The 15,247-nt window shown below is 43.1% G+C and overlaps 1 protein-coding gene across 3 annotated transcripts in view; it reads right to left on the bottom strand.

Moving 5' to 3' along the window:
* PCSK5 (proprotein convertase subtilisin/kexin type 5) overlaps positions 1-15,247 on the bottom strand; it is a 440,201-nt gene that overhangs the window by 22,676 nt on the left and 402,278 nt on the right. For 2 of the 3 annotated variants that reach the window (XM_084770008.1, XM_084770010.1), the window contains 4 exons: positions 14,011-14,091; positions 11,095-11,290; positions 5,408-5,625; positions 1,192-1,428 (listed from right to left, as the gene is read on the bottom strand). In XM_084770008.1, coding sequence (XP_084626134.1) covers positions 1,192-1,428; positions 5,408-5,625; positions 11,095-11,290; positions 14,011-14,091 — 732 coding nt within the window. The remainder of the gene's footprint in view (positions 1-1,191; positions 1,429-5,407; positions 5,626-11,094; positions 11,291-14,010; positions 14,092-15,247) is intronic. The other variant, XM_084770009.1, reaches the window with a different exon arrangement.

Here is a 15,247-nt window from a genome sequence, read left to right as displayed (position 1 = left end):
CAGTTCCTCCTTGTCCCCTTTCCTACCCTCCCTTTGCTGTCTCATTCTTCTCTTGACTTACTGTCCTTATCACCTTCTTTTCCAAGTAGAACACAAGCTCTGTGAGGGCAGGGGTTCTGTGTGTATCGCTCTCCAGGCCTGGAGTAGCAGGCAAGGCAGCACACAGAAGGCCCCCTCAGCTTCCCTGGATGGATAGGCTTGACTCCTACTCTTACCATCTCATTCTTTATGCATCAGGGAATTGGGACCAAAGATATTAAGCATCACATCTAGAAGATGATTGAATCAGCAAGGTATGGTGATTGGGAGACTGAGGCAAGAGGAAGGCCAGCTTATGCAGCACTGTAAGATTCCATCTGGAGGATGGGGGGGAGACAGACCAGGATGGGGATGTAGGCCCTTGACAAATGCTCTTGCCAGTTCAGCCCAAGGGACTGAGGGATGGTGGAAAGCGAGCCCAGGGTTTTAGAAAAGCCAGTTTCTTAAAAGGCTTTCCTGTCTAAAAAATGGACAATTTATTTGTCTGTTTTCTGGCAACTAAAAACAGACTAAAAAAAGATGAATGTCCATTTGAAAATAAGGAGGCCTAAGGAACTGCATACTCTTTCTCCTTTCTTGTTCTACTGTTTCATGCAGCACTAAGGGTAGAATGCAGAACTTGGGTAAGGCTAGGCCAGGGCTTTACTACTCTGCTTCCTCCCTGCTCCAGAAGTCCCCTTCTGGGATATGTAGTGACAGAAATGCCAAATGGAAGATGAATAGGGACTTGGGATAGGAAGAGCTGAAGGGAAGGAGGGCAGTCATGACGAGAAGAGAGGAGGAAGGGAGATGGCAGGCATGGAGGAAGTCCTCCATGGCATCCTTTACTAAGTGTATGAACTCATTGGTGGCTTAAACTCCCAAGGACAGACAGGCTTTAAAAACTCATCTTTTGTTGGAAAGCTTTACATGAAGAATCCTTTTTGATGGACATGTGCCATTAATAGGGCCATGTGATCTGTGACTAGCCATATACATATGCTCAAAGCTAATGAATGATGTATTTTATAAATGAACTTTCATTCAAAATTGGCCTCCTTGAGGAGAAAGGCTAAGAGCTGTGGCTATGTACTATGGCATCCCTAAAACATGCTTTGTGTGGACAGGCTTTCCAGCCTTCTTTGCTTAGTCATGCAACCCAGATATCCTTACCTTTGCATTCATCATTCTCTTCTTCTTTGTAGGTTCCCTCAGGGCACACATCCAAGCACAGCCCATTATAGAGAACCTTGGAAGAATCAGCACAGATCTTACAGTCATCTTCTTTGGGACCATTGCACTCCAGACAGTTTTTATGGCAGGGGACACACTGGTGTAGGTCAGGATAGAAGTGGTCAGGGCAGGACCGATGGCACATGTCATTGTATAATAAAAAGCCAGGCATGCACTCTGAGGAAAGGAGGAAATGGTAGGTTATCCTCAAGAATTGTTCAGAAGAATTTATTACTCTTGTGGTGGGCTAGCCCATTTCTCAGCTCTCTGAATCTCTCGACCTAGGCTGACATTAGCCTTTCCCTATCCAGCAAGGCTATATCCTAATATCTAACAATCCCTACCTTGGGAGGGGAGGCACACATGGTGGCCTGATTAAATGATCTTGTATTTATCTGCTGAAGCAGCCTTGCACCTTTTAGGTGCCAAAAGTTTCGGTGTTGTGGGAAATGGTGCCAGTGGGGATCCTGGAGGCATTGCTCAAAGATCTGGGGAAACCGAATGTTTCCATGTGGAAGAATGAAACTAGACCCATACCTATCACCCTGCACACAAATAAATTCCACGTGGAGCAAAGGCCTCATTGTGAAACAGAAACAGTGGAACTGCAAGAAGAAAACTGACAGTGTTTTATAAGATACAGGTTCAGGAAAGGACTTTCTGAATAGGACTTCATTTGTCCAGGAATTAAAGCCAACAAATGACAAGGGGCCTTCATAAACTAAAATGTTTCTGTACAGCGAAGGAAGGCATCAGTTGAGTGAGAAGGAAACCCATAGAGTAGGAGATAGTCTTTAACAGCTGTAGATTTGACAGAGGATTACCATCCAGAATATACCAAAGGATCCAAAAAACAAAACAAAACAAAACAAAAAACCAAAAAAAAACCCCAAAAACCAAAAACCAAAACAAAGCAAAACAACAACAACAACAACAACAGCAGCAACAACAACAAAACCCAAACCAACCAACCAACCAACAAACAAAGAATCAAGAAAACAAGTGATCTAATTTAAAAAAAATGGGCTATAGATCTGAACAGAGAATTCTCAAAAGAACAACTAAAAATGCCTAAGAAATATTTTAAAAGTATTCAGCATTCTTAGCCATCAAGGATATGCATAATTAAGATTACTTTGAAACTTTATCTAATATCAAACAAACAAACAAACAAACAAAAAACAACTGACAACAATGTCTGACACAGGCATGGGGAAAGGAGAATCCTCACTCACTGTTGGTAGAAATGAAAACTGGTAGAGCCTCTATGGAAATCAGGGTAGAGAATTCTCAAAAAGCTAAAACTAGACCTACCATATGGTCCATTGACACCACTCCTTGCCATAGGGCCAAGGTACTTACTATCCTACTCTACGGATGCTTGCTCAGCCATGTTCACTCACTGCTGCTCTACTCACAATATCTAGGAAATGGAAACAGCCTAAATGTCCATCAGTTGATGAGTAAATGACATCCACACACTGGAATACTATTCAGATGCAAAGAAAAATGAGACCATGGAATCTGCAGGTAAACACAGAGAACTGGAAACTATAACACTGGGTGAGATAACCTGGACTCAGGAAGACAAACGCTATATGTTAGTTCATATTTGCAGATTCCTTTTTTTTTTTTTTTGACTCTTTAGAGTGCAATATGTGACCCAAAGGAGCTACTGAAGCTAGGAAAGATTGAAAGGGTCATGGTGAGGAGAGAGGGAGCTCTAGAGAAGCGGCTGGAAGGATATAGGTGCTGTGAATGGAAAAATGGGGTAGAGATCTGAACTTGTGGGAGACAGCAATACAGAGAGAAGACGAAGGGAAGGTAAATGTCACTTTACGTACACACACACACACACACACACACACACACACACACACAAACACACATACGTAAAAAATGTACGTTCATGGAAAATTTCACAAGGTCCCATCCATATATAAAAAACTACAGGCAATGGCTGCAGAGAGAGAGAGAAAAAGAGGGAGGGAGGGAGAGAGAGAGAGAGAGAGAGAGAGAGAGAGAGAGAGAGAGAGGGAATATGAACCAGTCTTTTTCTAGCCCCTAATAAATTATCTAAACCCAAGTAGTCAGCCCTAAGCACATGTACATAAAACAACTCTAAGTGTGCTCAGTAGAATATATAATATATGCATATATACACATTATAGACTATATATTGGATGTGCATATATAACATTAATATATATAGTATATATGATCTATAATAATCCTAGAAGAAAAAAATCACGAGTAGTGTAGGAGTGAGAAGGAGAAGACACTGAAGGCGTTGGAGAGGAAAGAGGGAGGCATCGGAATGTAAGTACACACTATTCAGTCAATGTACGACATTCTAAAAGAAAAATAAATAAATTGGAAAGTATTTGCAAATTTTTGAAATTGTGTCCAGTACTCCAAACTTGATTTCATATAGCACGAAGCTTGGGAATTGTTGGATTTGTTAGTTTTTCATTATTTGATAGGATAGATCTGTGGAGAGATGTTTACTCAGCATGAAGAACGCATTGCTAGTTACTTTGCTAGTTTCTCTTATTGAGGATGGGTTTGGAAAACTCCGTAGCTCATACTCCATAAATCCTTTGCACAGGACTGAATCTCCTTTTCTTGGCAGCTTGTTCCAAAGAAAAACGTCTGTTCAAACCATAGCATTATTCTTGTTTAAAGTTGACTAAACTTATGTATATGTGTGGGGGTTGTGCCTGCTATGAGGCAAGTACGGAGGTCATAGGTCAGCTTGCAGGAGTTGGTTTTCTCTTTCCACCACATGGCGCCTTTACTCACTGCACCATCTACATTTTCTCTCATATCTTCTTATAACTCTTTCTTCAGTCACGTCTGTGATTTTTCTTTTTACATTTGGGACAGACCAGTCTCTCCTACAAGACCTTGAAGTGGGGTTTTGAGATTCTTATCTCTAACTCGAGTGCCCTGGGTGAGGCTCTGTATGAACTGAAGTTCTCAGAAAAAGCAACAGCTGTGCTAAGAATTCCACAAGAACAGTTGACTGATTAGGGCTTTACTACTATGGAGTGTTGGAATGTTGTAGATCCAGAATATAATTATCCTGAGCTTTCTTTAGCTCCATAACAGCCCATTGACTGCCTCTGTGTTGGACCTAATGTCCTGTGACTGTCAGGTAAATTGTTTTGGAATGTGTAAACTTAACAGACCATTAACTTCTACCAACCCCCAAACTACCATTGCTATGGGGTGACATGTGAGGTCTACAGCAGAGATTTCCTCACTTGGCTGTAACCCTCCTACCTGTTGTAGCCACCAGTGCTTTTGACAGTGTTTTGATTTATGGCTTCCTTTTGCTCTAATTAGGAAAACATCACGGACCTGTCACATTGGACCATGGCGTGTAGTGTAACTTGAATTTGTTTGTTTTCCCAGGCCATGGTCATTCATACCCAGCTCCAGAATAAATGTCACTTATTCCCTTTGAGGTGCGAGTTGAACATATCTACAAGAACTCGTTTGTCAGAGCCTACAGAGCCCACAGAGGGAGGAGTATATCTCACTCTCAACTTCCTCAATTCTAGGCCAGCAGATGATGAATTTCACTGAAAGTGGCAACTGACTTTTTTGGCCCCAGCCAGTGGCTCCTCAGGGCCAGGGTCCCCTTGGAACTCTAAGAATGTTTTTCGTTGGTTTGTTAGTTTTCTACCAAAGATAAGCAATCCACTAAGGGCCAATATGCCACAAATTTCACTCTCCATGTAAAAAATTTTATGCAAAGGAATTCAAATATTTTTATCTTCTGCATCTAGTAAAGCTTTTGCTTATAAAGAGCTGCCCCGTGCCTCTTCTCACATCCTCCAAACTTGATGATCCAAAGAGGCCAAGTACCTGCCCCCTTCTTTCCTCCTCCTCCTCATTATTTTTTTGCAAACTCTTTTAAAATTAGGTAACTGTGAAAGACTGTGAGGTTGGACTTCAGCCATAGGGGGAAAGCCACAGTACTCTTACACTAGGATAAAGACCTATCAGATTTGTTTGCTAGACCAGTTTTGGTCATAGCATACCTTTCTGCAAAAAGAAATACCCTTGGCCGATTCCTTCCACATTGTTCATGTGTTTCTTTGTGCAAAAGAGAGAGTAATTTTTTTCCCATCAGGATGTTTCCAGGTACCTTTGCAAGTTTTCTCATGGATGCAGTCCTGGCACCTCTCTGGACAGTGCTTGCAGACTCCTTCCACAGCCACATGCTTTTCAGGGCAAGTTTCCCAGCACGCCCCATGGTCTAGGACGAAGTCCCCTTCACAAGATTGACAGTTGGTGGCATTTCCTTCACATGTTTTGCAAGGGGAGCTACAGTGTTCACAAACACCATCTTTTGCATAGAAGCCCCTATGGAAAGAGAAGGAGATTGCACTTAGATCAATTAGAGGTGTGTTTCAGCTGCTGACCAAGGGATTGAGACCAAAAGGAAAGGCTGATGCCCTTGCCAGTCAAACTAAACCCACAAGACTCACTGAGGGAAAGAATGTCTAGAAAACTATCATGAAAGCGGTGGGCATCTTCTTTGGGAACTTGGTTTGCTTAAAGGAGTTTATTTATCTAAAACCTTGCCATTTCCTGACTTATCTCCAAACCATTATTGTCTTTTCTCTCTGTTAAGTCTTTACAACAGAAAATATTTTAACACACACACACACACACACACACACACACACACACACACACACACACATTAATAAAGCTTTCAAGCCAGCTCTGAGTCTGGAAACATCTTTCACTGTCTACCATTGAAGGGGTCTGGGACTATGTTTCTTCTTTTTATATTTTATTTGTGTGTGTGGTATAGCATATGCATATGTGCTCATGTGTTCATACTATGTGCATGGATGTGTGGAAGCCAATAATTGACACTGAGGCTTCTACCACTCTCACCTTATTTTTGAGACAGAATCTCTCTGTCTGAATCTGGAGTTTGCCACTTCAGCTAGACTGGCTGGTGGGAGGGATGTGGGATCTTCCTGTCTCTGCTCCCTCACCATCAAGATGACAGGTCTGTGTCTCAGTACCTGGCATTTATGTGGATTCTGGGGATCAAATTCAGGTCCTCTTGTTTGTGCAGAAAGAAATTTATCTACTAGCATTTATTTTTTATATTTGTTATTTATTATTATTATTGCCATCTCAAATATCAGGTCTCTGGCTATCCTGGAACTCATTATGTAGACCAGGCTGGCCTTGAACTTACAGAGATCTGCCTTCCTCTGCCTCCCAACTTCTGGGCTTAAAGGCATGTGCCACTTTGCCCAGATCTACTAGTATTTATATCACTGTTTTAAAAAAATGATTTATTTCATTTTATTTCTATTTAAGAAAACCGATATTGGGGTTGGAGAGATGGTTTAGTGGTTAAGAGCACTTACTGCTCTTCCAGAGGAATTCAGTTCCCAGCGCCTACACCAGGGCTCACCATCATGGGTAAGACCTGAAGCCACTAGCCTCTTTGGGCTCTGCACTCTTGTGCATAGACCCACAGGCAGACACAGACTACTCACAATAAAAAAATGACATTTAAAAAATACAACAAATATTTCTTTCAACATGATATACACACCTGTAATGCTATCATGTTCGAGGCTGAAGCAGGAGGATTGTCAGTTTGAGGCCAGCTTGTGGTCTATGGTGAGACTCTCAAAGACAAAAGTGGCCATGTGTATGCAGTTCTTAAAGTCAAAGTACTTTATAATCAAAAATGTGTGTCCCAGATAAATACTCACTATGCAAAAGCTATGTGCTTTGAAAGCTTCACATGGATTTTACAAAAATCTAAGACAGTGACAGCTGGATGCTAAGAAAATATTTATTTTATCATCCAGCAGGGCTTTGAATTTGCTCATATTTGGTGATTTTTGATCACACCTTTTTTGTTGCCTTTCCCACCCCATCCTGACCCCCCAGAGACAGAATATTGCTATGCAGCTTTGGCTGACCCCAAATTCATAAACCTTCTGTCCCAGCCTCCTGCGCACTTTTTGTTGCCTACTAAATAATCACAACAATATGTGCGGGTCACTATGCACGATTTTCTGTAGTGGATGTAAACGTGTTTTTGTTTTGATCCCAGTGTGGGATGTGAAACAGACTTGTGTGAGGGTGTGAGGTGTTTTTCTACTGGAAAGAGACTTGTGAGAGAGCAGGTGATATTTGTCCATTAGAAGAGGAGCCACCTCTTGCATGGGCATGGTTTTTGCCAACTGATAAACATTTTAGTACGGATTCTGAATTTTGTGTGTGTGTGTGTGTGTATGTGGCTTTTTTGGTCTTGGCATTGCTTCTTATTGTTCGGCTATTCATCGGTCTGCTTTGAAATACTACTAGAAAGAACTGTGCCAGAGGACACTTAGAGGCTCTGGCTGCTGACCCGGGCTCCACCTGCTGCGGTTGCAGTCACCTTAGCTGAATTGCCGGTTTGCTGTTTAACAGGTCTGCTGGAATCTTGACTGTAAAGTGGTATCACTCCAAGGAGTAGCCTAAAAAGGTCTACTTCTCCTGTTCCCATTAACCACTTTCTTCTCCTATCTAGGACAGGTGGGTTGGAAGGGAGGGAGGTATAAGCATTGAGGAACCCCAAGTAAAGTAGGTTTGAAAAAGCTCAAAACCTACCATTTTCTGTAATGAACACCTACTGTGGTGGTTTCAATGAGCATGGCCCCACAGACACGTATATTTGAATGCTTAGGCATCAGGTGGTCGAGTGGGAAAGGTTAGGAGGTATGGCTTTGTTGGAGGAAGTGTGTCTCTCCGGGCACAGGCTTTGAGGTCTCAGAAGCCCATGCTAGCTAGGCCCATGCTAGGCCCAGCGTTGCCTCCATAGCTTTGCCTGCCGCCTGTAGATCGGGTGCTGTTCTCAGCTGCTTCTCCAGCATCGCGTCTGCCTTCATGCTGCCCTGCTCCCACCATGTTGATAACAGAATAACTCTCTGCAGCTGTTAGCAAGGGCCTCAGTTAAGTGCTTTCTTTTTAAAAGGTTGCCTTGGTCATGGTGTCACTTCATCAGAACAGAACTGTGCTCTATAGTATGAAGGGCTCCCTAGGCGTTCTCTAGATTTTCTTACCGCTCAAAAGTTACAGAGTATTTTGGCTGCTGGTTACCTTAACATCCTATGACTCCATAAGAGTAGTTCAACCCAGGGGCTGGAAAGATGGCTCAGCAATTGGATCTCTTGTTCTTTCAGAGGACCTGGGTTTGGTAACCAGCATCCACAGAGTGGTTCACAACTATCTATAATCCCAGTACCAAGAGATCTGGCACCCTCTTCTGGCCTCTGAAGATACCCCCCCTCCCACACGATACACATACATACACATGCAGGCAAAAACACTTATTACACATATAAAATAGAAATAAATAAAAAATTAAGAAATTGCTTAAAAAATGGAATAGATCAACCCAGACTGTGAGTAAGTGGATGCTAGTTATGGGCAATGTTCAGCTAATTAGAGAGAAGCAAAGTGCTTCTTTTCCTACTTTAACAAATTGTCTCCTAAGTATGAAGAAACCAAGAAAGAGTGGAGAACAGGCAATGGTGACTGCATGAGGAACAGCCATGACAATGATTTCAATTCCAAGGTGGTACGGGCTAGTGACAGAGCAGAGACTGTGGAAGGGCATCTCCAAGCCTCACTTCTGTCTTATGATGTGTATGCTGTGCCACTCCTGAGGAAACAATGGAACTTATGTGAGGGTTTAGGGATGGTACAGTCAAAGCTCTTAGCACAGTGGCTGGACATCACAAGTACTCAAAAACTATAGCTGTTTTTTCTTCCCCATCTCCCTCAGGGCTCTCTCACCACTTTGCGTTCCTTTCTCAATAAGTATGCCATTGACTGGTTTAAACTTGACCTACTAGACTGTAAGGATTCTGCAAGGCTCCTCTCAATGCAACATATACATTTTTGTTGTGATATGTACTTGTGCATCAACAATTGGATCTGTTATCAGATTGCTTGTTGGTGGTTTTCCAGTGCTCACATTCAAATAGCAGCCTAATGCTAAGCATCACCCTAAAGAAGCAATTTACTCCAAACTGAAATTTTCTATCCCCAAGGGTAGCTCCTTGACTCAAGACATTTGAAAGGAGAATCATTAAACTTCAGAAAATAAACAATTCAGAAGTCCCAGAAAGCCCCTGAAATTGACTAATTATACAAAGTCCTTCCTTCCCCACAGCTATATAATACATGGTAAAGCCTGTCAAGGAAAGAAGACTCTCCGACCTGCCTATCTGCCAGCCTGTCTTTATACAGAGAATGCCAGGGTTCCAGGTTTCACAAGTGATCACCTCATTCTGGGTTGGGTTTTTGATAATGCAGCTTCCTTTGAGTTGTCTATGCTCCTGTAAGTAACCTTTCATCCATACTACTGTAAATAACTTCAATAAACTTATCATCTACCAAGTTTTGATATTGATAATGTCATAATTTGGTTTATCATTGGCTCCCTGACTGGGGTGATTGGACATTTGCTTGTGTCTTCTCAGGAATAGTGTCACAGAACAAAGAGAGAGTACAGTACAATAAGATATTTTGAGAAGAGACTACATCTATATACCTTATTACATTATACTGCTATAATAGCTCTATTTTATTAGTCTTTCAGTATGATTCATTTATAAATTGAACCTTATCATGGGCATAAAAGAGTAGAGTAGTTACACATAGGGTTTTGTACTGTGCAGTCTTAGGTATCACTAAGAGGCCCTGGGACGGTCCAAAGATAAGGGCAGATGACCACTCTTCATCCTTATTGTTAAAGACAGGCTTAGAAAGTGATACATCTCGATGATGGCGTTGGAAAGAAGTCTGATGAAAGGAGGGAGGGAGGAAAAGAGGGAGAGAGGGAGAGAGAGAGAGAGAGAGAGAGAGAGAGAGAGAGAGAGAGAGAGAGAGAGAGAGAGAGAGAGAGAGAACTTATTGCTTAAGCTACTTGTCACTGAGTGGGGTGGTGATGCTGTAGCTGAGGTAGACAATACAAACTGAGGCTCGACAGAGCCAGATAGCCAAGGAAGGAACAAGAACAAAATGGAAAGATTGGGCTGCTGGTGATCCAGGTGCCACCAAAGTCACCAATGTGGGCCTCCCCAATTGTCTTGTGGGAGAATTGTCATTCTTGCTAAATTTGCTATTTCTGCTCTGCTGGTCTTTTCCCTCATAGATGAAGCCTGTTGGTTGGAGACTAACGGGCTTTTTAATGGAAGGATTGAGAAAAAGGTAGCAATTGACAAACAAGTAGCTACTGGCACTGTTTATAATTCATAACCCACCTACTTGAAAGTTCAGGAGAGGCTCGAGTCACAGCTCTGTTCACGATGCAGAAGAGAACTGAGGACACAAGGTGGGAAAAGAATAGCCAGGCACCACGCAAACATGTTCTGGTCAATGAAGGGACTCATGTGTGACAGTCCACACCACTTAGATGCTGTGTGTAGGAGGCTATGATATCTAAGTTTGCATAAGAACAGTGTGCCACTTACCCAGTGATGAAATTGCCTAACAGTGTTCTTCTAAGAACACATCACCAAGCTGTGCAATTCAGGTCATATGCCTATTGTCATAGAGGTAAAAATGTATGTGTTCACAAGTCTCAGAGAGATGTGGATGTCTCAAGCATCACTTATGTGGGTTCTCTGTGTGTGAGAGTTCCATGGAGAAGACGGAGCTGTTCCAAGGAACTGTGGAGAATGAGTAGGAGCAGCAAGTCAAAGGGGGGAGGAGGCTGACGACAATGAGGAGGAGGAGGAGGGGGAGGAGAGAAAAAAGGAGGGGGAGGAGGAGGAGAGGGAGGTGGGGGAGGAGACTTACTCTGGGCACCTGTGGTAGCATCTGCCATCATAGAGGAATAGAGTCTCCTCTGGCTGACTCCGGCACTTTAGGCAAAGGTCAGCTCCAGAGCAAGAGACACAGTCCTCAGTACAGTTTTCACAGCTGCCACTCCCAACTGAGGCCCAAGTTCCTTGAGGACAGGAAGAAACACAGGTCTGCTGCCAAAGGTATGTACCTAGAAATCCGGGCATGAGGCCAGAGAAGAGTCATCATGGTCAGTCCTGACAGCAAACACATCAGTCAGAGGACTCACACCCATAGAGACGTTATTATTTTCTTAACCTTTTCCAAAGTCCAGGTATTTGGAATAGTATTTCAGGCTTGTAAAATGTCCATCCTTTAGTTAAGTCTTTGGGAAGGACAGTCATTGGCCATAGGGAGCTTCGCCCTGCTTTTTTTTTTTTTTTTTTTTTTTTTTTTTTACACAGTGTGACATTAGACTGGTTACTGGTCACTCTGGGGCTTCCCTTTGCCCTTATGACCAATCCTGCCATCTATGCAGTCACATGTGAGTCTCTCCTTGGGGTCCCCTTCCCTGCCTTCCACCCACATCTGTGATGGATAAGACTGACATAGAAGCAACTTTTCCAGACATATTTTCCTTGAACACAATGTCCCATTTCTATGTGTGCTTAATCAGAAAGGTGGATAGTGTTGTTTAAAAAAAAAAACAAACAAAACGAGAAACAAAATTGGGCTGGTGAGATGGTTCCACAGGTAAGGGTGCTTGCTGGTGAGATGGTTCTGCAGGTAAGTGTGCTGGCTGCCAACGTGATGATCTGAGCTCAAGCCCTGAGGACCACATGGAGAAGGAGAGAACCAACTCCTGTAAGCTGTCCTCTTGCCTCCACATGCATGACGTGGCATGTGCACACCCACATAACCCTACAAATGGATGGATGAATGAATGAATGAATGAATGAATGTAATAAAGATAAAAAAGGTTGTGAGATCTAGTAAAGTGCTTACTGTGCATGGGTAAGTACACAGTTTGAGCCCCAGAACCCATATAAAGAGCTGGGCGTGGTAGCTAGTGCTTGTAATCCTAGGACTAAGGACATAGAGAAAGGAAGATCCTTGAGACTCACTGACTATCCAATCATGTTAGCCAAATAGGTGAGCCCCAGACCAATGGGAGACCTGCTTCAAATCCAAAGCCAAAAGCCAAAAACCAAAACAACAAAAGCAAAACCCTACCAACCAAGTTGCCAGGCCACCTTGAGGAATAACACCCAAGTTTGACCTGCGGCTTTCACATTCCCATGTATACATATGCTCATGTTCTGGCCCACACCACATACACACCCTATAAATAAACAAATAAAGCTGGGTGTGGTGATGCATGCCTTTAATCCCAGCACTCAGGAGGCAGAGGCAGGTGGATCTCTGTGAGTTCTAGGCCAGCCTGGTCTACAAAGCGTGTTCAGGATGGCCAGGGTTATTACACAGAGAAACCCTGTCTCAAAACAACAATAAATAAATAAATAAATAAATAAATAAATAAATAAAATACGAATTAAAAACAAAACAAAACAAAATAGGGCCAGGTATGTGGTGGTGTGTGTCTTTAATCCCAACACTTGGAAGGGGAAAGACATGCAGAATTCTGTGACTTTGAGGCTAACTTGCACTGGATAGTGAGTTCCAAACCAGCTAGGGCTACATAGTGACATGTATGTAGACCTACATACAGGTTTAAAAAAATAAACAAACAAACAAATAAATAAAATTTAAAAAACATCTCAACCGTAACATTCTAAATCATCTTGTTTCAGTTTTTGGCCTTGGCTGCTTCTGTGCCCACAGCTTTGACATGTCTATCGTTTCAAATGCTGCTTTGTGTCTGATCTCGCTACAACAGCTCCTTACTGAAGCTTTTTTCCAAAGTCTCAGCTGCTTGAGGTCAGCCTGGGTCCAAAATATGAAGTGAAGGCTGCAGAGGTAAAGGTTCTGAAGTTATAAACATTTTTATTAGAGTATTGTTACATTTCCCTGTTTTATTATTAGCTGATGTTATTCTCTTATTGTGTCTGATTTGTAAACTCAAGCTTATCATAGGAATGCATGCATAGGAAAAACAGTCCACATAAGACTTGGTTCTATTGTTGTTTTGGATGGTGGTAGAAAGTACTGGAACACATTGCTGGAGAATAAGGGGCTGATTATATTAACAACACTGTGCATTCCCACCTGGCTCTTCTAATGATAAATTTTGATGTTGTATTTTTATTTTATTATTAATTATGTGTCCATGTGTCTGTGTGTATGCGCACATGAGTGCTAGTGCCCACCCGACATGGATGCCAGGAACTGACCTCATGTTCTCTGCAGGAGCAGTGTGTGTTCCTATCCATGGTGTTGGGCCATCTCTCCAAGCCCTAGTGACAGGTTTTGTGGGAGCATCACACTCTCCTAATGCACTACACAGACAATCTATCTTGAAGAAGTTATTTGTGCCCCGTTTTTAAGGAAACAAGCTATTCTGTTCCAACCCACCCTCTCCCCTGTCGACACTTAGCAGATCGCTGAAGGAGACCACAGGCAACGCTCTCATCTCTACGCTTCTCCTCCACCTTAACTTCATTTGTCTTAAATAAAAGAACAAGGGATTCTAAAACTCTGGAGTACCCACAGATTCCAGCAAATTCTGTGGCCGAGACAACCCATCGCTTCATCTTGCTTTTGGAGTAAGAAGCATTTCTTTGCCCCAGGATGCCCATTTTTTTTACTGCTGGTCACTCTTTGGTTTCCAGTGTGTGTCCCCAGGAGCCTCAGTGATGGGAGGGGACGATGGGACAGGGCCAGTATTGTGCATTTGAACACAAGTCACCACCAATGTGCAGGAGAGATGACGCTGCCTGGGTTCAGCTGCCGCGTCTCCCCCTACACACTCACCTGTTGGACATGAAGTGCAGAGAGTTTCAGATCCATTGCAGGTTTTACAAGAATAACAAGGCGGATATTGCTTTGTTGCATCTGTATGGGTAAGAAACGAGTTAGACTTGGCCTTGTCCCCTAGTGTCACAGTGTTGGAGAAGGCCTCACGGGGTAACTCGGCTCCCCTCACTGTAGCTCAGCTCCTCTTTTCAACTTTACGCAAGCTGATTGCTGACCCATGGCTACGGTGTGGAATTTATTCATTCCTTTTTCTTTTTAAAAAAAATTTAATTAACTTATTCAGATTACAACTCAATTGTTATCCCATCACTTGTATCCTCCCATTCCTCCCTCCCTCCCGCTTTCACCCTATTCCCCTCCCCTAGGTCTAAGACCGAGGGGGACCTCCTCCTCCACTATGTGGTCATTCCTTTTTCTTATTCTTTCCTTGGAAACTGATTATCAAGATTTCTCTTGCAACTGTGCAGTGACAGAAACTGTATCTCTTACAAGGCAGTAATAACACTACAGGGATATTTGAGTTAACAAGTAATTCTGCTTTTACATGTTCACACCATGTGGATGTCTGTGTGTGTGTGTGTGTGTGTGTGTGTGTGTGTGTGTGTGTGCCTGTCTGTCTGTCTGTCTGTCCATGTGTTCCTGTGTCTGCACTCGCCCTCCAGGAGCATCTGAAGACAAGCATTTCCAGAAAGCCACCTCAGAAACTCCTGGGACTGGTAGATTTTTATACACTCAGGCAGCCTCGCCCACCCACACAGCACACTTGGAGGTCTTCCCAGTGCAACTCCCCCGGGGAAAGGAGCCCCCACTGATACTTATGGCCCTGACCCCTTCCTCTCCACCCTCCTCCTCTGTTTCTTGACTCTCTTCTCCTCCTGGGAGTCTGGTGTAGATGGCTCTCTGCTCACACCTGCCTTCGGATCCCAGCTGTGCAGCTTACGGGTGCTGTCACCACGGAGACAGCACTGAAACTCTCAGAGTCCTACTTTCCATGTCTCTAAAAGCGAGAGGATGGTTTCTCCCTTGGAGAATTGTGAAGCTCAGTGAGACAGTGTGTGTCTTGCTTGATGCTGACAGGGTATGTGAAGTGCTTACTCAGCACCGTGCCAGAGAGACACGGTATGAAGTGTTTAGTACACCGGGTGAGTTAGGACTGTGTGTGTGTGCAAAGTGCTTAGTGTGGTGGCTCAGTGACAGACTTCCATTCACTATTCACTCTTCCCTTCTCTTCACT

Source organism: Acomys minous (assembly GCF_964271855.1).
Source record: "Acomys minous genome assembly, chromosome: 2".
In the NCBI taxonomy this organism is placed as follows: Eukaryota; Metazoa; Chordata; class Mammalia; order Rodentia; family Muridae; genus Acomys; species Acomys minous.
This window is presented reverse-complemented; position numbering and strand designations above follow the sequence as displayed.